The 22,875-nt window shown below is 29.3% G+C and overlaps 2 protein-coding genes across 3 annotated transcripts; both read right to left on the reverse strand.

Annotated features, from left to right (window-relative positions):
- Positions 1-53: 53 nt before the first annotated feature.
- On the reverse strand, positions 54-9,708 carry LOC132942690 (mediator of RNA polymerase II transcription subunit 23). Its single transcript, XM_061011295.1, has 21 exons — positions 9,332-9,708; positions 8,432-8,676; positions 8,040-8,172; positions 7,791-7,973; positions 7,427-7,714; positions 6,647-6,850; positions 6,479-6,565; positions 6,202-6,404; positions 5,622-6,139; positions 5,214-5,388; positions 4,233-4,563; positions 4,020-4,174; positions 3,492-3,672; positions 3,269-3,411; positions 3,047-3,173; positions 2,839-2,938; positions 1,958-2,245; positions 1,557-1,716; positions 1,205-1,489; positions 927-1,136; positions 54-821 (listed from the first exon to the last, which is right to left on the reverse strand). The coding sequence occupies exons 1-21, from the start codon at positions 9,392-9,394 to the stop codon at positions 590-592; spliced, it is 4,311 nt and encodes a 1,436-aa protein (XP_060867278.1). The 5' UTR covers positions 9,395-9,708; the 3' UTR covers positions 54-589.
- Positions 9,709-13,029: 3,321 nt separating this feature from the next.
- LOC132942920 (uncharacterized) lies at positions 13,030-22,276 on the reverse strand. Of its 2 annotated transcripts, XM_061011635.1 has the most exons (8): positions 21,905-22,276; positions 21,638-21,819; positions 15,276-15,412; positions 14,842-15,078; positions 14,604-14,771; positions 14,368-14,469; positions 14,202-14,307; positions 13,030-13,443 (listed from the first exon to the last, which is right to left on the reverse strand). In XM_061011635.1, exons 1-8 carry the CDS (start codon positions 22,027-22,029, stop codon positions 13,412-13,414), a joined length of 1,089 nt encoding a protein of 362 aa, XP_060867618.1. In that variant the 5' UTR covers positions 22,030-22,276; the 3' UTR covers positions 13,030-13,411. The 2 variants fall into 2 exon arrangements, with proteins under 2 accessions (XP_060867618.1, XP_060867617.1); XM_061011634.1 differs by lacking the exons at positions 21,638-21,819; positions 21,905-22,276 and adding an exon at positions 15,708-18,134.
- Between the last annotated feature and the right edge of the window lie 599 nt (positions 22,277-22,875).

Consider the following 22,875-nt stretch of genomic DNA (forward strand, 5'->3'; position numbering starts at 1 on the left):
CTTCCTCCTTATTTCTTAAATTATGAAATAGTTGGTGAATACATTTTCAAGCATTGAGTATTAGTAATACATGATTTAATTAAAAAAATATTATCAAACATACATGATTTTAAAACCTACTGTCGGGTCGCATAAACTATCACTAAACATTAAATGAATCAATAATGAAATAATGTTCCCTTAAATATCATTTAGTGGCCCATGATTGGTTTAATAAAATTAAGTGAACTATTATTCACTTTTTTATGCAACTCGACATTAGAGTAACAAACTTTTTAAATAATTTTCATTAATTTGACATCAGTCTTAAAACATCATTTGGGTATTACTTAAGATAAATATAATATTAAATACAATTTTAACTGTATGGTAAAAAATAATTGTACATATTTCTTATATTTTTCTAGAAAAACTTAAAAGTATCTTCATATTAACAATATGAATTATTTTTCTAAAATAGGATCATGTTTTTATAATTTATCTATTGTAATAAAATTGAAACATTTAAAAAAACCAAAGTTGTATTGTATTGTATAAATAATTATTAATATTGTACAGTAAAAAGTAATTGATTATTAAATTCAATTAATTACTGTGGTACAGATGCAGCATTAGTATTTTGAGGCGTTGCAATACCATTTGTACCATTTGTGATCACAACTACAGGATCTGCACTTGGTTGATTCATTGCCTCGACTTCAGCTAAACTTAATTGTGTAATAAACCTCAACTTCTTTTGTAAGGGCAGTCTAAGCCGGTAAACAATTCCTTCCACTTCAGACTTCATTAAATTTCCCACATACTGATATTTTATGTGATATCTAAATAAATTTATTAAGGAAACTTAATTTTAAAATTAAATTTCAGAGTTAGTTAGCTCTTAAAAAAGCTTAAGTGTTGGTTAAAAATTTAAAAAAAAAGGATACAATAGATCGCAGATTGGGTCCATGTAATGTAGAGTCTGAACGTGCTTGTCCATTCTTTCCAAAGCATTAAATAGTTCGACAGTGACGTCTACTATAGATGGTGATGGCTTATCAAGATTATAACGAGATAGGAATGGTGCAACCAAATGACATAAAAATATAAATTGTTCTTCGCTGTACACAGATGGGCCAAGTTTTTCTTTTACAAACCTATACAAAATGTCAAAGATATAGAATAACATTTTAATAACAATAACAAGTCCACAGTTTTGACTTACAGTGGTATAGAAGCAATGTGTCCAACGCCAGCGTGATGCCATGTGGCGTGCGCCAAGGCTAACATGTAAATAAACCGGTTGTCAAGCATACATCCATGAGCAAGATCAAAATTAAATAATTGGAATGGCGTGTGTGCATAGTGCCATGTGGCCAAACCAGGACTTTGCATCATTTGCATGATTCGGTCTTGTAATGTCACCCAGAATGGTTCTGGCATGGCAGACATTATAAGACCAATACTGTTTATCCAGCAGTGTATTTCATGTGATGGGATTTCAGTATACCTATACACAAATGTTACAATTATTATTAATTTTATTAGATTTAACTTATAATAATAATGAAAGTTACCTTTGCATTACGACGTCAAGTAAAGAATTAGCCACTGAAGCTGGAGTGAGTGGTAAAGCCATGAGTTCTGCACATGTCATGTAAAGTGCGTAAACGGCAGGATTGGGGAATTCATTAAATCTCCAGTCTATGTTTGGAAACTTCACATTTCCGTTCATGGCTTTAGAAGAAGTTAAGGAAAACGTTTATAATTTTGATCCAAGGACTGTTATTTGTCAAACAATAAGTGTCTCAGTTGACTCAAAGGCTTTTATAAGAAACACTTATAGTAACTATTATTTCAACAATGTTTTAGAGTAAAATTGGTATTAATGACACACACACTGTATAGAAATATTGTTGAAAACGCTGAATTTATATACCAAAATTGTTGAAATTGTATCTAAGCAAAAAAAGGATACTGTCCGTAATCCGTTTGACCAGCATTACATAATACTCTAGATCAGGTACCCATATAGGAGCCGAAGGAGTAACCGTGACATCGGTGCTGGTGCCCATTGAATTGGAAATCGTGGATGTTGGTGTCTGTATGTTGTACCTTTGATAAGATTCAGACAGTGTCCAGCAGCCACGTGTTTCACATAGTGATCCAAGCACCGCGTACACAAGTTTACGTTTTAATGATGGCCGATCACGTAACTTGGATTCATAGTAATGCAACGTGTTATACAGATATGTGACAGGACGATCTAAATAAGTAATTAGTAAATTAAAAGTATTATAAATATATTTATAATAATTATGTATAGTCTGTCTAGAGAGAGAACACGCCGTGCACCGACCAAAACTTGTTCCCCCGCGCAACACCCTGCCATACTGCCATAGAAGAACTGGTTTTGATAGCGAGGATGCGCAGAATCAGCGCTTTCTCTCGCTGGACAGAGTATACAAATACATACAGGGTGGAAAAAAAGTGAGAATAACTGTATAAGTATCACTAGTCCATGTAAAGTTAATGTAAATGTTAATTTTCTAAAATTAAACAAATGCTCATGAAAAAGTTAAGTTTTTAACCACCGAATTCAGTACAAAGTTATAACATAAGTTAATTTACAGCTCTACTTTAACACTTGATAGACTAACAGTGAATGAACTTTTTTATTTTGTATTTTTTTGCTATTTTAAAATATTAAAATTTAAAAATCATAGTTTACACAGTTTTTATCATTTAGTACAAGATTTTCACACCAAAACTGGTACTGAAAATATTTTTAATTTATATAGATTTTTTTCCATTCTGTATATAATTAGTAATACAAATTTGAAAATATGTATTAAATACCATGGAACTTATACAAGCATCCTAAATGATCTAAGAGTGTTTCTAATGACTTCGTTACTGGTGGTAATTCAAGGTATCTATGAATAACTATGTCGAAAACCTATGTAAAATAAAAAATGTAGGAATATTAATAGTAATATATTGAACATTATATTAAATTTAGTTAATTTTACTGTTTAGTGCCCACACATATTTATTTTAACATTACCGGTAAAAATCTAAGGCAAACATTTCCAAAATACACAGGCAAGGGCTGATACGATGCAGGATCCAAAATTCCTTCAGGGGCAAATTTTTCAGGATATTTTCTATGAAATGCTAAATGTTTTTCATGCCTAAACAACATTTATTAAGTTATTAACAAAATGTTTTGCCTTAACAACATTTAAGTTTAAGGCAAATACAACATTTTTTTTGTATTTATCATTACCAATTAGATTGTTTCCAGTGTTCAGGTGAGTTTTCTTTAACAAATTCACACACTCGAGCTCTGAATTCAGCACCTTTAAATAAAAGCAGCTGTATAATAAAAAAACACACTTGAGCTTCACTGCCCTCTTGTGTACGAAGTGCCTGCAATAGAATAATTGATAAATATTTTTTTTAAATAGACTAAGATGGAATATTATTTGAATATTTTTTTGAAAACATACAAGGCAAAGAACAAGGCGATCAATTGTAACAATATTATACTTCCAAATCATGCTATTGATAGCATCAACACATTTGTTAACATGCTGGCCTTCTTCTGACACGGCAAATTTGAAAACCAAATAATCACAAAACTTGCGAAGGTGAGCAGATAAAGCTCGAGCACCGATTCGCTCCAATATCCTAAAATATAATTAATAATATAAATTTTGTGGTGAAGAGAAAGTTGATACCTACTCAATAAGTTATACATAATAATAAACGAAAATTTATGATTTATGAGGAACTAGTAATGAAAGTAATGTGTAAGTCTCTAACTCAGTGTAAGAAGTAATAGAAATAGGGTTATGAGAGTAGTAAAAGTAATGTAATAAGTTATTTAAATAACCATAGTATAAATAAAATTAGCTGCAATTAAATACTTCTGGCAAACAAGAGTTTAATACCGAGCACATAAAATTTTAAATTTTGTAGTGGCTTTTTAATTTCAATATTAAAATTATAAAATTAAAATATTTATTTCATCATACTTATAAGCAATTGGATTGATTCTGTCGGTCTCTATTATCATTTTCCAAAGAAGACATAAGAACAATGGATGAGCAGTAGGTACAGAAAAATGTGCAATTATGTCATTTTCATTTGTCATTGACGCCCAATTCCGATACTCTTCTTCTACTGCTTTCTAAAAATTAATGTTAATTTATATGTTAAATAGTTGACAATAATTTTAATTGGCATACTTTTAGTTGCTGTTTGTTTTCTTTAGTGATGGGATTATGGACAAAGAAATCTGCAAGTGCAGGAGGAAAACATTGTAATGTATGTGGAGCCCAAGTATGTGGTGTATTGGCCATGATTGTAGTTAGTAACTCTTTACACCAAGACCCTTCTTGGCTCGCTGAAGTGCCTGTAATATGCATGGATCTAGCTAATGTTAAGACAAGTGCACGGTTGAGTTCTTCACACTCAGCTGATACCAAAGTTTTTGGTTCACTTAAAAATCGAGATAATTGTGGTTGCACTTCATTGCTTCCGAGGCCAGTAATCAGTCTTAATGCAGTGCTTTCCACACTAAACATAATTACATAATTATTAGTTATGAATATAATATATACTTAAAGGAGCAAACAAAACAAAAAAAATGTCTTTCAATTTTTATTAAATGTTAAATTATTGTAGCTTTGGTTATATTAAATGATTTGGTGAAAATCCAATGTAAAAAAAAAAGATTAATAAATTCAATATAACGTTTAGTTTTTTAAATGTTAATAAATCTTTAAGGAGATATTTTTGTTAAATGGCGCGTCATGGCCATTAAAATATAAAATAAAAATTTTATATTTAAAAAACTAAACGTTATATTGAATTTATTATTTATCATTTTTTTTACATCGGATTTTCACCAAATCATTTAATAGCTACACTAATTTAACATTTAATAAAAAATTCTGATACTTGTATCATCTTAAACACATGAAACCACACATTTATATGTAAACTAAATTTCAAACATAACATTTTTATGTTGGTAAATCGTTGTGTGAAGTGAGGAACTTTTACACGTATAAGATAGATAATTACGATGAGCCGGGCCCAATGACGTCACGCATCTTTTTTAAACTTATTGAATAATAGGAGAAGAAACGTAAAACCTACAACCATGAACCATTATTCTTAGAATTGAACATCCTTTCAAATTAAAAACCGGTGAACACTCTTACCATAAATGAAGTTGAGTTTGATTAGTTTGAGGTACTGCAGCCAAACTGTGTAAATGAGAAAGGAGCTGAACTCTATAATGTGGCTGAATGTGATGCATTCTGTAACTGAACATCTCTAATAGAGTGTATAGAATTCCCCATGCATGTGATTTAAAAACTGTAGGTAATACTTGACCTATAACAGACATTTGATAAAATTAATTTAATCATTTGAAATTACATTTAAACATTTATTATGTAATATTATATAGTATGTTTTGGGAAATATATATATTTTATATAAATCATTTCACATGAGTTAATTTAAAGATGTTTAAATATTGTAAACCATCACATAATAATATGATAATGTGTAATTAGTTATTATATTTATTTTAATTAATATATCTTAAAGATATATTTACTAACTTATAAATCCTTTGATTCCCAATGATTCTATTTCAGTGTAAACTAGAAGTCTGCTATATGTTTCTGCGAGCGCAGGTGCCAGTGCTAAATTAGATTTAGACTGTGCCAACTTCAGTACATGAGTCACTATACTATGAATTAAACTCATTTTTGCGTGAATTGTCAATGAATCTAAAACAGCCATACTGAGTGGTGTAGTTGGACCCATGGCATTAGAAGAAGAAGCATTCCCACTAATTGGACTAGTAGTGCCACCAGAACCTGGCACTGAAGCTACTGGAGATGTTCCTCCTACCGCAGGTGTTATTACCGGTGACTGAGTAGACTGCTGTGTGTTGGATGTTACACCAGATATACCTCGATTACTACTACTCCCTAACACAGCATCTACAAGAGCAGCCATTGGACGGGATAAACATTCATTATTTGTGGAAAACGCATTACACAATAATGGTACACGGTAATCGGTACCCATACACAAAGCACTATTTGAAGGTTGTACCAGCATCTGTAAATACCTGAACAAAATATAATCATATGATTACAATGTTAGTAATATAACTTAACTAGTACATCTTACTCGTGATGTGCTTTTAAAGCTAATGGTATAGGTCTATGGAATTTAATGTTGTCCATAAGAGCTTTACGTAATAAATGAATCCAAATGCAAGTAATGGCCATTTGATGAGTGCAAAGTGCATTACTGGTGTCAGGAACAGGTAATGGTTCTTTTTCAGGATACAATAAGTCATACAATTTCAATACTGGCAAAATATTTTCAAGCTAAAATAAATAAAACCACCCATGTAGATATATAATATTCTGTTCTTTGAGTATTCAAAATAATAAATACTTACTGAATTCCGTTGAATACTTCCTGATATGTATTGTAAAAGTACCCACATCAAACGATCTCTTGATCTATGTAAATCTTTTTTTAATAACTATAGTTGAAATTAAAAATCACCAGTTAAAGAAAACTAAATAAAGTAAAATTAAAATTAAGAGGAAAAAAATTTTTATACTTTTTCGTGAAGAGCATTGACAACATTTGGAAATACAGCAAATTGGAATAATATAAAATAGATTAATTGACTTGAAATATGTAACCATAGCCAATGGTTTTCTTCTGGGTCTGCACCTTCTGTCACTTCTTTATCACTTTTTTCCATTGATCTAATTATTAATTCCACCAACTGCTCTTCCAATACTATACACCTTTGTTTATTCTAAAAAAGATTAATGCACTGAATACAATTATATTGGAATGAAAGGGATAAATAGTTTACATAAAATTTGTCTAATCTATGATTACTATTTGTGCGATATTGGACTTGGAAAGCTATTTATTGTTAAGAATAATATTATATGGTCTTAAGTTTAGTTTGATGTAGTTTAACCTGTTGAAATTATTTGTGCTGTAATATGGCATAGCTATTCATCAAACATGATTTGAATCAGATAGTAAATGTTCAATCTATAAAACTATTTGAATCAAAATGTATGGATTTCATTAGTCCAGAATTTACTGACTTTTCAACAGACGGTTATTATTATATTTATATGTTTAAAATAATAATAATATATAATATATTATATATCTATCATCTAAAAAGGTCGGTCAAATTTATTTAGATAGTTACTATATTATAACAACAAAAAATGGTTCTGAGCAATACTTGTTTAAAAATTCTGACTTATTCAAAATATCCATTAGCTTTATTAGTTATATCATAAAACAAAAACATATCTTAAAAACTATGAATTAATTTATTCAGAATAATAATTATGATTTTAATATTTACCATTTTCTGTAGACCAAGCATGGAGCAAACCATATCTCTAGAATAAGGCTGTTCAAGTACATATCTTAATAATTTTGTTTGTGGCTGCAACAATTGTTTAGGGTATGGTATATTTCCTTTTAAGGTCAATTTTAATGTATTTGGATCTAATTTCCATGGGGTGATCAAGTGATCGGCATAACCAGAATGTTCTACTACAGGTAACATAGAAGAATGTCCAATCATTGATGTCATTTGGGCAGCACCCCGAAAACTCTCCACAAAGTTTGATACCAAACAACCCAGTTTCTTTAAACAAAAACGATTCATATGAGTGACACAAACATTATTGTTGAATATAAATGTATAGCAGTGGGTAGTTTACCCAATGAGGCCATCCCTTGTTTTCACTGTATACTTTGAGTACTTCATTTATAACAAAATAACCAGGAAGGAGACAAGACTCTCTATCAAATATGTATCGAATGACTTCTTCGAGTGCAAGAAACTGGGGCAATATAGAAGCAGGTAATGCTTTTGGCATTGCAACCACTTTGTCAAAGCAACCCTAAATGTTATAAAGACATAATTAGATATAATACATTTTTCCCTTAGAGAATTTTATTATTTTTACCTTCAATATTTCTCTAACTCCTTTATAGTCAACTGTATCTAATATACTTTTAATTATATGAAAACACTCTATCCAGAATTCAGAATTTGTATGTACGAGGTATTCAGAATTAATTATACATTCACACATTAACCTATAGTAAACAAAATAAAATACAAGTACTATTATAGGTAAAGTACAACAAAATAATCTAAAATAATACAACAAACAAGTTTTAATAAAAAGAACCACAAATACACATCTATGCTTAGCCGGAGTATGTATTTTATCGATTATAGCTTTAATTTTTAAAATGTTGTCCATTGGATATTTACCAATTAGAATATCATTGCAGTAAATAGGTACATACTATCTTACCTATTCTAATTTTAATCAATTAAAATTCTATTTACCTTGAAGAAACACCATGTTTTTGAACTAACTTTTGAAGCATATTGAGAAAAACTTTTTGGCGCACACTAACTGTTTGTGTAGAAGCAGTTTTTAATATAATTTTGATGCTCATACTTAATTGTTCATCATTCAACCGGATGACTATATTCGTAAGCATTATGAATAATTTTTCAATTTGTTCACAGTTATTTAGAGAATCTTTTTGAATATATCCATTGAATGCTTCAACCAATTCATCAACTTTCTGAAATGATAAACATACCTAGTTATAAAACTATATACCTACAGTAAGTCATATAAATATAATTTTGACATTTGTAAGCAATTAGATGTATATTTAGGTATATAAACTATAATATACAAAAGCCACTCATATTTGTTATCTCACCTCCATTCAGAATGATAAATATATCGCATTAATAATTCAAAAAAAATGTACAATTACTATGGTATTAGTGTATTACATAGGTATTTATCACATAATAGGTATGGGTTATTTAAAAACCAATAATCAAACCGATATAGTATTAAATGGTTTTAATAATAAACCACTGTGGGTCTTACAACGTTTTTGTTCGTCGTTAGTCAATTTACAGATTTATATAATACATACTATTATGTATTATTTGATACCCTTTTTCATATATTATTAAAATTAATTTAAAAGATTTGTACCAAGACAAGTACCTAATGTAAATGCCGAAAAAACAAATTTATATATTTTTTACATGCCCAGGTGGGGGGGTATAACAAACCAGTACCAAAAATGTCCTATCTTATAAGGCAATAATGACTTCATGTTCTCTACACACACTACAATAATAATTGTTGGCTTTAGCTGAATGTCAATGGGACTGGTGACATGTTACATGCTATTACAAAAATATAAAGTAATTTACCGCTATTTCGTTGAGTATTTGATTGAGACCGGTTTCCGCCGTCATACTGTTAGTTGTAGTCATTATGCTATTTTATAATGTAATTCAATCACAAAATACTACTCATTGTATCAAAAACATCACGGCATAATTAAACAATTGGCTAAAAGATTTGCAAAGTTTCTACAACAATACAATGATGTTTACATGATATATAATACTATATTAAAACATATTCATTGTATTATATTGCTAATTATTAAATATTCAATAACACCGGTTATACTTTAAATATAAATCACAATTATTGTTAAACACGCACGAACCTGGCACACTAGCTGCTAGTGTCTAGGTACACAGTTTACAAACTGACACTGTCTGTCGGTCTGTTCTGTTAAATATTTTTTATGCTTGGATTGTTTACTTACGATAAAAGATAAGTATTATCAAAAATGAATTTACTATCAAAGATAAAATATTATTTTTATATATCGTGATATGTCTGTGGTCGACAATCCATAGACCTATATAGATCCATTGAGATTGTCCTCTACCTATAACCTAGACTATAAACCATAAAGTAAGTAAGTATTACTTTATGGCCTATAATGACCATAATGTCACAGATATAAGAAAATAAACTAAATTGCTAACTAACGATGTGAAGTTATTATCCACCATTTTGAGTAGGTCAAATGTATACTGAAATCCCGCTAAAATTTAAATTCTTGTTTAAAATACTTGAAATGTACATTTTTTGGGGTAATCGTCTAATATGCTACCTACCGCTACTTTGTTGGTATAGTATGCTACCTACCGTAAAATAATACCTACCAAAAAACGTTTACTGATTATTGATTAATAACAAATGAACAACAATATTAATAACAATTTATTCATTTATTGTTGTCAAGTACTTTATAATATTTCTATGCGTCATTATATATTATTTTTACATCATCCCAGAAAACTTTTAATAAGTCGTGTTGCATGTCGACTGCCATCATCCTTATTTTAATTGTCGGTCCAACACAAATCTGTTGCTCCTCGGGTTTTAATTCCGTATTTAGTTTTGACATGTTTCCATACACACTCGATCGTTTGTATTTGTGCGTCCGTTGTGGGATCAACAAAAAACCCTTTTAACGATAATTTTTTGGTATTCTTTCAACGTGCCTCCACAAATAACACCATATTTTAATTTAAAACAACTACCAAGTTCGGGGAGCAAATTTCTCTCTTGAAGATAATTAACACATGTTTCCTCATTGCATAATATAATATACCCGTACAAATAGCCCATTGATTTGTTCATTTTTGTTTATTTTAAAATAAAGAAATAAAAACTAAAACTCGCAACGAATATGACACATACCCGAACACAACACAGACACAACATAATAATATATCTAAAATATATAACTAAAATAATATATCTAAAAGTAAGTTATCATGGGTCTTGGTCGATCAGTTATCATAATGGCTATTAAGCTATAATTTTGTACAACTGTTATTAATATGTTATTTATCGAAATGACTCAAATGTACTTTCCCGCAATAAAACTAAATAAAATAAAAATAACTACGCTAGGTAGTATACTACACGCGTACAGTGTTTGGTAGATACCATTTTACGGTAGGTAGCATATTAGACAAGTACCTTTTTTGTTTTTGATAATAACTATTGTCACTATAAATTATGATTGTATTTTGTAAATCATAAATTTGTTGAATAAATATTTGTATTTTTTATTAAATTTTAAATTTATGATTTTAATATTTTAAACAATAAAGAAATATTTTTGTTAAAATCAATCCGGTTGTACTTTAACATTTTTTATATAATAAACCTTTTATTTTTAGTACTCGTTATTTTTCTCATACTTTTTTGATAGAAAATAGTCATAGATTTGAAGTTGTTTGCTACTGTTCTTAAAATGTTAACTCCTCAACACACCGTGTGTAGGTTTTATATAGGTATTTATGTTATTAATTGTTATTTTAGGCTCTCCAAACAATAATAATAATAATATATGTTTACATGGCATTCACATTTGTCTTATTATAGCACAAAATCACATTCTCCGAAAATAGTATGTCTTAAACCAATTTATTAAATGTATGTTAAGAATAATAATTATTTTTCACAGATATTGTGGACTCAGTGACAACAATTAATAGCTTCCAGTCTAGCTATAAAAATTCTAAAAGAGTAAATTTTTTTAAATAGAAATCACCGCCTCCATATATATTTTGGAAACGTTAGGTACAAACATAGGCGCAACTAGACCAATATTTTTAGGGGTGCACAAATTATAAAGATGGCTTATATAATTTCCCCTTAACACTGTATATCTATTAACAATAATTTCAAATGTATATTTATGTACTACCTAAATTTTTTAATATTTTTGTGAAACAGCTAGTAACAGCGTAAATACTAAATTATGACTACCTACTACATAATTGTTCGGCCAGTAAATTGTATTTATTTAAATTACTAGTAGTTCAGACTTCTGGACGACGTGGTCCACCTCTCCTATCTAAATTATATCCTAATCAATAATACCATTACAATTATTTTCATTCAGTTGAGTACTTTTTAATTCTAACTGATTTGAATTAGAATACAAATTGCTTTAAACAGGAAGACCTAGATCGTTCATTTCTTGTTGAGTAGTTTTTTTTTTTAAATACTTCATGTAATATATATGGATGTAAATAGCCTTAGTGGAGAGCTAAACCTACTATTGGTATTAATTTTTGTATCGTGTGTTGACCATAAACACAATAAAAAAAGGTACACTAACAAGTTATTCATATTTATTAGTACAATAAATAATAGATATGCTGGCTCAATATAGTATATGCTGCCTGTTTGGATGCGCAAGAAACCTTTGATAAAATCACCTGCCACTCTCTGGTCAGCATATCCATGTCATCATTGCCATCCCTTTAATCAGTGCATGAACACAAGTCATCAAACCTCCCAATACCGAATCATACGAGCGACAACTGGACTTCTTGTGACGAGCAATAATTAGTGTGTTCACTATTTCGATTTGTGTATTTTGAAGTATTACTTTGTGACACCTAAAGGCTAAAACTGCTACAGCATAATTCAGAAACAGCTGCCAGTCAGGTAAGACATTTAATATAGGTAATATTTTATATCAATTGCGGATATTACATAATATGAGCATTTTTGCATAAAATTATATTGTACAGTGTATTTGATCAAAATCTCTAATACCTACACAATCTCGAGAGCCCTCCGAGCACCTGGAGGAAGATAACAGCATAATTTTGATATTCGCATCTGGTATTGTTCTCCAGCACTTATAAGTGTAGAGAATCCTGAATCATACAGGTTATTAATTTTAACATCCAATTTTCATAAAACTATCGAGTATCGACACAACATTACACGAGTAATATTTACTTTAGAAATTAAAACTTCATATAAATATTATCTATTATTTATTTTTTGTTTTCATTATACTCTGGTATAATTCTTAACATATCACTCGATAATTAAAAATAAAACAATTTACCTATTGAATAATATTAATTAGCTGACATAATGTATACTATTATGTAGTGTTATAAAGTGTAATTTGTTCATTTAAATGTATGTTACAGCCTACCATATTGTAATTTTACAGTTGCTTATAAGACAATAAAAGTTCACAAGTTTAAATAAAATTAATTTCAATGAATATAGAAAAATAATTTTTTTATTGTAATAATTTTCAAATGTTTATACTAGAAAAAAAGTACAATATTAACGGCAAAAAACAACATTGCTTTCAAATGTATAAAGTTCAAATGTCATCATATAATCTCAGTTAAAATTATTTTTTTTACAAATTTTGATTTTAATATTTAATAGGAATTATAAATATTTTACTATAAAATAGATTAGACGAATTATTTTTGGGTACATTTTTTTTTTTAAATTACAAATCAAACATCATACCAAAACAAGACTCATTAACTCAAATATAAACGTAAACATTTAAACTATTATATTAAGAAAAAATAAAACAAAATTATTCAACAAAATTGTGCACATACAATAAAACACAAAAAATACTAATATTAGGATTTTGTCTGAGTTCCATTTTTATCACCTGAAAATAAAAAATAAAATGTTAATACTGAATATTGGTTTTCACAAATTTCACTAATAAAATATTTAGATTTGTGTGTGTATAAAAAAAAAATTTCAATTAACAAGTTCTTTTAATATTTATAGAATTTAAGATAATGTAATGTAAGTAGTTAGATAGACCACCATCGTAATTATGAGACCTTGGGATGTTAAAGATAAAACAACAACTCTATAATAAAAGTCTGGTGCAACCAAAAATTTAGCTACTTTCATATAATTGCAAGCTAAAGTTTTTCAACCCAATCTATATAAGTTAAAAAAAAGCTCATTCATTGTTAAGAACTATGGTAGTAAATATTTCAATGAGGAAACTCAGAAAGATTGATACTTTGATATTATACATTAATATAACTTAATTATACTAATCAATCATGAACATACTAAATAATAATTTTTTCTAATACATTTATTTTTTTTTTTTTTTATTCAAAGCAGTAACTTAACTTTCAAATATATACGACTGCATAATATTGGATATTGATCAATTTTTCTTAAACATCAAACTGTTAGTATTTCTTAAAATTTGAGGTTTTTGATGGTTCAAGAACCTATCTCTAACAATACTTTTCACAAGGGCAGAACTTTTTGAAAAATTATCAAATTATAGGGTTGGAACAATTCTATCTTGCCTATGCCTAAAAATTCATTAGCTCCAATACTAACATAATATAATACAGCTAGTTCAAATAAAGGTACAAAACAAACTTAAAATTTTACCTTTTAATTGACCAGAACTCGTTAGAGAGTCATCGGAATTTGATTGAGCATGTAAACTGGTAACATTAGTTGCAATCTTGTCAATTTGAGTTCTTAGAGATATAACCTGTAACATGATAAAAATATTAGTATAGTAATAATTCATAATTAATACCTAATACTTTACTTTTGAGTTCACTTCATTAAATGATGTCGTTAATTTAGTGTCAATTGTTTTTACTTGAGCGATTAGTTTCTGACTGTCCTCTTTCAATTTCTCTATTTCCACCTGCAAAATATAGATTGTTATATTATTTATATGTATTAAACCAGCCTCAGATTATAATAAAATCTTAGAAAATATAAGATAATATTTATAAGTATATTTCAAATACTATAATGTAGGTACTTATAATTACTTACTCCATTGGTTTTTTGATCTCCAGATAACCAATCTATTCGGCTGGTAAGTGTTCGGTTTAAGGTCGTGACATTCAAACTTATACTTTCAATCAGTTCGTGTAACTTTCCAGACACATTGTTGATCATAGTTTCATCAGTTTTAATACTACCTACATTATTTAATTTTTCCTATTTGATAAAAAATGAAATGTAAAAATAATTTTATTTAATTATTTCAAAAATATTTGTTATTGCATACACTTATTGAAGTAATGTTGGCTTTCAATGTTGTTTGGTATGACTGTAATGAACTAGTAGTATCTTTGAGCGATTTTACACTACCGCTTAAGTCTTGATAAGTACTACCAAGTTTAGCAACTTCTGATGATAGGACTTTTATGGATGGATCTTTTGTGGCATCTGGATTTGATAAAAGATCTGTGTTCTCATTGATTTTTTTCTCAACTAACGATAATCTTGAACCCAAATTAGCAACCTACAATTTGAATAAAGTAATGTGAAATAAAATATTTTTCAATTGGAACGGCATGTGGTAAAATATTAAACTATATTTAACTCTCTCTATAACCCAGTGACAAATTACAATGTATTTTATTGTAATCTATACATTATTATAATAACAATCACATGATCTAGTAATCTGGTAACATGAATCATGAAAATAAAACTCACCTGTAGTGTTAAGTTTGTGATCTGTCCGTCATACACTGTTAGACGTTGATTGATATCGGTTTGGTTTTGTTGAAGCTGTTTAGACATGGCATGACATTTTTGTAGATCATCTGGAACTCCACGATTGCCGGCGGCAACTGGAAAAAATGTATCAATGTTTAGAAAAATGATACAAAAACATACGTGAACAGTGAACACATTACACCGTATGACTATGTTTTGGGTTCAACGGTGTCTACATTCTCACTGACAACTCATACATCATGTATGAGCTCTCGACATAAGCGACAAGAGAATAATATTACTGTACATAATATGATCATCATCATTATCTTTATGCAATATAGACCACGCGTAGTCTGTCAGTTCACCGAAAATAACAACCCCTAACCCTAGCACGGCTGCACAACCGATGCCCTCCCCGTCACACACCTTCGTCGAGTTGCGTTTGCAAGTGTGCTTGGATCTTGCGCACGTCGAGGAACGTGTACGTCTCGAACACGACCCACACAACGCAGCCGAACGTCAGGAACATCCTCAGGGCGTTGCACCAGGTGTCGGCGACGAACGTCCGTTTTCGCCTGCGTGTGATCTGTCGCCGGAGTTTTATGGGCGTGGGCGGAGCCCGAGACGACGAACACGAGTCCGAGTCGGACGAGCACGTCATCAGCCTGCGGTTCCGGTTGACGCCGACCACCGTGCATCCGGTCAGCGCGTCCAGTTCCTTCCGTTTCCGCATTTTTTTGCAGCCACTGCCGCCGCCGCCGCCGACGGCCGACGAGAATCGCCGGCTCACGTCACTGCTCATCGGCCACAGGCATGACGACGACGCGTCTGTTTTGGGTGGGCTAGGCGAATGGAGGTAGACGGTAATGTTACGCGGTGAATGGATTTGACGATCAAGTAGCTTTATATTGGGCGAATTCTGCGGGTATGTAGTATATACTGGGGTAGTTTGGTTGTCCCGCGACTGACGAATACACTTTACACGAATAGACTATAGGTAGATTCGGCTCAACATAATGGTGTATTATATAATATTGTTGTTATATAATACTGCAACAATGACGGTGTAATGATTTTTACATGGTCTCTCGCGGTCGCGTGTTTCGCCGACTGCAGTCTGCAGCAGCGATGGCTAGAACTTAGACAATTGAACTGTCGCCGCCGCCACCGATGGGGTGGTGGGTGGAGCAATATGTGCACGCGGTCTGATCAATAGTCTGTAATTTTCTGCCACCGCCAGTGGCGTAACGTGCCCGGGCTGAGCATGCTCGAATTTTCCAAAAACTTTTTAAAAAAAATTTATTTCATCTACGTAAAATGAATTATATTGGCCGTGGCATCATTATATACCAATTGGTTCATCAGTCAAGATCGTGACTATAGGTACGTTTTTACTCGGATATGTGGCTCTATAAAATGTTTATCTACAGCCCCGAATTTCAACTCAGAGCGAATTCTACACACCTCACAGCCACTTTAAGCCAACAACGATACTTTAACGTCGGCGTTAGATCACATCAAAAGGAGTTGATACTTGATTAGTTTAGACGCGGGGTGTAGTGGGCATGATTAAAAAGATGTTTTTCATTTTCTTCATAATTACGACATAAATCTACTAAAACTTTACGATTTATATTATTGTAATTATTTGTATTAGCCCTATAATAGACTCGAGACAAAAATCATTACCTACTCTATTTGAAAAATATACGTACTATTCATGAATGATTCCCTGTGTACTATTAAAGTGAATTTTAAGTAATCACACATGTTGATTTATTTTATAGCTCGTTTTACAAGTTTTCGTCACAAATATAATCTATAGAGTTATTGATTTAATTTAACGTAAGACATTCCTTATTTCAAAAAATATTAACGTTTATGAAAATAATTGTTTTATATGATTTCAAGTTGTTACAAACAACGTTTCTTTAAAAAAAAATTATATTTTTAATCCTTATAATTTGTTTACGACACTTTGAACCTGGGTCTTTTGCTCTCTAGTTATAGCAGTATGGCACTGATCTTATCCGTATTTATATTTGTTATATTTAGGAGAATATTATAATTTATAATTCAATTTAGTTAAGACACTATAATTGTGCACACTATCTATTGCTATACATTTGAAATTGGAATTAATTTCCGTCAATAAAGATTATTATTATAAGCATAATGCATCCTGGATTTACAGAAATCGTTATTCGTTATAGATGATAATTTTTTGATGTTGTTCATTATCAACATACTTATTGAATTAACTGAAAATCATATGATATTGGATCTGAACATTTTATAGTGAAACAAAATACATATACAAAATGTAATAAATATTTTTATGAAAAATTAAATTACACGAACCAACCGATAAATAAATAGTACCTAAACACTTTCTTGTTAATCTTTGTATTAGGTATATTTTTACTCATAGACTAAGATATCTTAGTTCAAGCTTATAGATACATTCTTTTTTAAAAATCTGAGATAATAAAATAAAATTTAGCTGATAAAACAAGTTGTAATATATTATACAAAAATAAAATAAATCATATCTAAATTATAAAGAAAAAAGTCTTAGTTCTAAGTCAAAGAAATATAATTATTGATTTAGGACATAAGAAAACTTTTCTTTTTCAAATCACACGGTTATTGTTTTTAACAGTAATATTATGTTCTGTGTTTATACTTTACAGATACCAGACCTTGAATGTTTGATATTGAATATATTTTATATAAATTATGTTTAAAATTTGGTATGTAATTGTCCATTTGAGTACTAAACAATTATATTATGTTGCATTAAATCATTTAGTATACAGTCATACAGATTACAGATCACAGATATAAGTAATTAATCGTATAAAGTATAGTAAACTAAGAATGTAGAATAGGTAATAATTAACAAATTATAAGCTCTAAACAAAATAAACTATTTATACCCTAGAGACCTATGTAGAAACTTAACTATACTATATAAACTAAATTATACTTGTAAGTTTTAATTAGTTTATAAATTCTAAGTCTATTATTTATGCATAATACATGAGTACATGACTATAGGAGTGACAATATTTTGCCTTAACAGCTATAGAACAGCTATGGACAGTGATGAAAAATTTAATTAATACATTTTTAATCAAGTAAAACTGTTGTGTTTAACCATTTAACTGCAATAACGAGAAATAACTATTTTACGATTAATTTATTCTGGCTAAATAGAAATTAAATCATTAAGTTGGTTTCCCATAACTGATGTACTTACAAAGTATATTTGTCTAGAATATCCATTAGTATATTGGCCGGTCCTATAAGAGGACGCTACACAGATATTTGTTGTTTCCATCTTACAAGTACATAACATTGCAAATTTACGCTCAGCAGAGCACGTTTAACTCAGTTAGTTTGAAAATTAGAGTGAATCGACAAGTTATTATGAAACTTGATGGTAAGAACATTATCATTGTTTGTATGAGGGATTTTTACTATAATTTAAGTGAATTATGAGCATTTTTAATTTATGCTATATTATTTACGCATAACTTACTAAAAATTGAATTATTGTAAAAAACCCTCATACAAACACAGATAATGGTACTTACCATAAAGTTTCATAATAGGTCAATTCACTCTAGTTTTTAAACAAGCGAAGCTAAACGTGCTCTGCTGAGAGTAAATTTGCTATGTTACGCACGTGTAAAACGAAGACAACAAGTAGCTGTGTAGTGTCCTCTTAACCGACAACCATTGGAAAGGGCACTAGTGACCAATAATTGTGCTATAGTACGTATACCATTCCAATGGTATGGAAAATAATCACATTTTATTTCTACGAATACCAGTATCACACTAATCAATCAGACAATATATTTATTTAATCTATTTATGTGGGGTCTTTTAATATAATACTCTAGAATATATTTTTGCATTTATATAATCTGTGACAATACAAAAGCAGTACCGAGATTTTAACAGAAAATATTAAAATGTATTTTGTTTACAAAAAATAATAGATTACGTAAAATTTGAATGACCTAGTATATTCAAAATCACCAACATGATAATAATTGTTTGTATGAAAATACATTAAAATGTAATGTAGTAAAGGTCAATATTTTTTTATGTTAGTTATGCAATAATCCAATAACTAATAAGATAGATCGTGTTAATATTATGAAATAACTGCGCGACAAAAGCAGGAGGCTGTCAACAACTGCCTATAACAACAATATTTCGTCATTGCCAAATTAAATTTAAAAAAAAAAACAATCAAATAGTTCTGGCCTACATTACTTTTTTACTACTAAATCTGTTAAATCTGAATTGAATTTTTTCATGATAAGATAATAATTTTGTTCAAATTTTTTATAATTATTTATTTAAATGTTAGTATAATTATTAAATTTGATTTTGCCATGTTATTATAATAAATGTGTGTCAGAAGCAAATACAAGAGTGGAGTATTAGGGGAAATGTCCTTCCTTTATTTACTAAATTTAAAATCAAATTTTATTAACATGTATATTAATTAAGTTATCAAGTTTGTGTAATTAGTTGTTAATGATATTTTATATTATGTAATATGTATAATTATTATCTTTATATAAATAAGTATAATATAGTTATGCCGTATGCATATTATTATATTATAATATTGGTGTACAAGTATATGAAAAAAAAAAATCTAATTTTGAAACTTTTTATTTTTAAAAGGGTAAAATAAATTTTAATTGTTATCCAATTTTTAAAAAATATATATTAACTATTAATTTATTCTAAATTATTTCATAAGACAGATAATATTAAAAATTAGTAGATTAAGAGCAGAAATCGACACTTTTTTTTAAATATTCGGTAACTCAATACTCAATAGGTACTGATGTTAACTTTTATGAAATAATGATTATTTTGTTAAGTCCAACAATTTTAATTTTTCAACAGTTACCATAAAAGATAAAACCAAGTTTATATATAATATATTTTTAAATATATATTACCTACCTAATAAAAATATATAAAATGTTTAACATACTTATACATATAATATATATTATATAAAGAATATAAATATAATACTAATATTATTAATATTATATTATGGCTCGTCATTTTAATTTAGTTAAAATTGGTACCAATTAAAACCATTTTGATTGATTATAATTTATAAATATTAAACTAAAACCATAATAATTTACCTACAATTTAAAAAATTAAAATAACGTGTAATATTTTCCAATATAAATACATTCTAATAATATTAATTAAAACAATTTATATCAAGACCAATTTTATTTATATTAAAAATGAAGTTTTGCAGTCATTTCACAAATAAACAAAGTTTAAAAAACAAATTTGTTTCATTTTTTATAATATGCACATAAAGATTTAATAACTATATTTAAGTTTAATTTACTTATTGTCAATACATAAAGTTATTAAGAGGACGTTATACCATCTTCGAATCTTCCTCAAAGTACTGCTGCTAGCCTACTACTATTGCAGATTAAGAGGAGGTGATACCCGCATGAGTTGTCTCCATCTTACAAGTGGATAACATAGCAAATTTTACCCTCAGCAGAACAGGTAAGTTTATTATCTAGGCAATCTCATCAGCTTTTTATTTTAATTTAATTTTAAAGCGAGTTATGAGTTTTTTAATACGTACAAACAATTTACAGTTTTAAAATACTCATAACTTGCTTTGAAATTAAAATATAATAAAAACCCCATGAGATAGCCTAGAGAATAATCTTACATTTAAATTTTATAAGTTTTATAATTAGTTTTATAATATTTTATAATTCACTCTAATTTTTTAACTAATGGAGCTAAACGTGTTCTGCTGAGTTGCTACATTACGCACTTGTAAGACGGAGACAACAAATTTTTATGTAGTAATATCCCCTTAAACAAATTATTATGAAGCAACAAATATACTGAATCTTGTCATCAATGATTTTATTATTGAATTTAGTTTTTATATTTTATACAAGGTTACAAAAAATAATGACCGTCAAAAACCACAATACCTATAACTATAGTGATTATTGGGTAATCAATTATTAACAACTATCTAGTTATATCCAATTTTTATAATAGTTACCAAACTACATTCACAAAATTGTTTACGATTTAAAAATGAAGTTAGTTAGGTAAAGTCTTTTTCATTGGATACTTTTATAATGTACTAATACTAACGTATTTTTGTAAACAATAAAAGTATTATGTGTAAAAACAAATCCATAAAAATGTCATATGATTGGAAAAACATGTATTGTAGAAAGTAGAACCATGAGTGGCAAATCAGTGGTTTGAGGAAACAAATGACAATATTGACAAAAACATTTTGTAAGTCTTACTTGTTATAATGGTATGGTTGAATTTGTCCAATTCGTTTTGTAAAGCATTGATGAACCAACTCATTGTCAGCAACCAGACAATGAGAACAGATAGAACAAAAAACACACATACTGTACGCGACTGTAAGCGACATTTTTCAAATGTTACCTTTTCAACAAACTTGTCTCTATTGCTACCAAACCTATAATGAAATAAATCGAGAACAAATTACAACCAATACTGACAATGTGACCAGCAGTTGACTACCGGCCACTGAGTGTACTCACTTTCTGTATCTCTTCTTCCTCGGAGAAGTTAATATCAATGGCGGGATGTGCGCAGATGAACTGCTGCCGGAGTCCGACATGTCTAGCAGCTGATAAGTTCTGCTTGAAACGCTGGGCTGTTCCATTTAGCGAATACCATAGTTGAGTGATGTGAAGTGAAATTTATTCGGACACCAGAAATACGCGACCCGCGAGGAACTTTCAGATGCAAAATAATCCGGAATTGGTTATATCGACGAGACACGTTAAATTTACCTTGTACCCGTGGATAAGAACGAGACGAACGCGGAACGACTGTAACAAATTATAAATTATAATTATGCCTTACGCGTAAATTGTATATAGAATAATATTGTTTTGTGATAAATGATAATATTTTATTAATATTATTTGAAAGGTGGATTAGGACTTATCTGGTCCACCTTGCACACACTGAGATAACACTTATCACAATACATTGATAATGGTTTATTGATAAGCATGTAAACATGAATGTTCGTGGGTAATACCATAGAACAATAATGGTAATACTCCATGGGGGAAACCACTGTGATAGACCACGGACTTAGGAAACTTAGCAAAAACTGTTTTGTGCGTGTAAGAACCACTCAGGTACCACCTGACGGTTGTAGTCAAAGCTAAGCAACCAAATGTTCACACTATAAAGAGGTGAACATATTTACTGAAACATCGTTTTTATTTTTTGAATGTGACAAATACAAAAAAAGTTCTTATTGTTTAAAAATTCATTATTTTTGAGTTTTTCAACTTGAATAACTTTTTTATTAGTTTTGATACCTATCAAAAAATTAAAACGACTGCACAGTAAATGTTATCCGCTTTAAAATGTGAATATTTAGATGCTTAGCTTGGACTACAGCCTGAGTCGTTCTTACCCGCGTAAAACCTTTTTTTTCTATGTTTTACATTTTGTAAGACGGAGACAATACATGCGTATGTAGCGTCCTCTT

Source organism: Metopolophium dirhodum, chromosome 4, assembly GCF_019925205.1.
Source record: "Metopolophium dirhodum isolate CAU chromosome 4, ASM1992520v1, whole genome shotgun sequence".
NCBI lineage: Eukaryota > Metazoa > Arthropoda > Insecta > Hemiptera > Aphididae > Metopolophium > Metopolophium dirhodum.

Excerpts from the sequence above, each read along its gene's own strand:
- LOC132942690 (XM_061011295.1), bottom strand. The coding sequence starts at position 9,394 with ATGACTACAACTAACAGTATGACGGCGGAAACCGGTCTCAATCAAATA. Across the intron at positions 8,173-8,431 it reads AAACATGGTGTTTCTTCAAG|GTTAATGTGTGAATGTATAA; the intron begins GTAAATAGAATT and ends TGTTTACTATAG. Across the intron at positions 1,490-1,556 it reads CTTGACGTCGTAATGCAAAG|GTATACTGAAATCCCATCAC; the intron begins GTAACTTTCATT and ends ATTTGTGTATAG.
- LOC132942920 (XM_061011634.1), bottom strand. The coding sequence starts at position 16,083 with ATGAGCAGTGACGTGAGCCGGCGATTCTCGTCGGCCGTCGGCGGCGGC. Across the intron at positions 15,079-15,275 it reads TCACAAACTTAACACTACAG|GTTGCTAATTTGGGTTCAAG; the intron begins GTGAGTTTTATT and ends TTCAAATTGTAG. Across the intron at positions 14,308-14,367 it reads TTAATGAAGTGAACTCAAAA|GTTATATCTCTAAGAACTCA; the intron begins GTAAAGTATTAG and ends ATCATGTTACAG.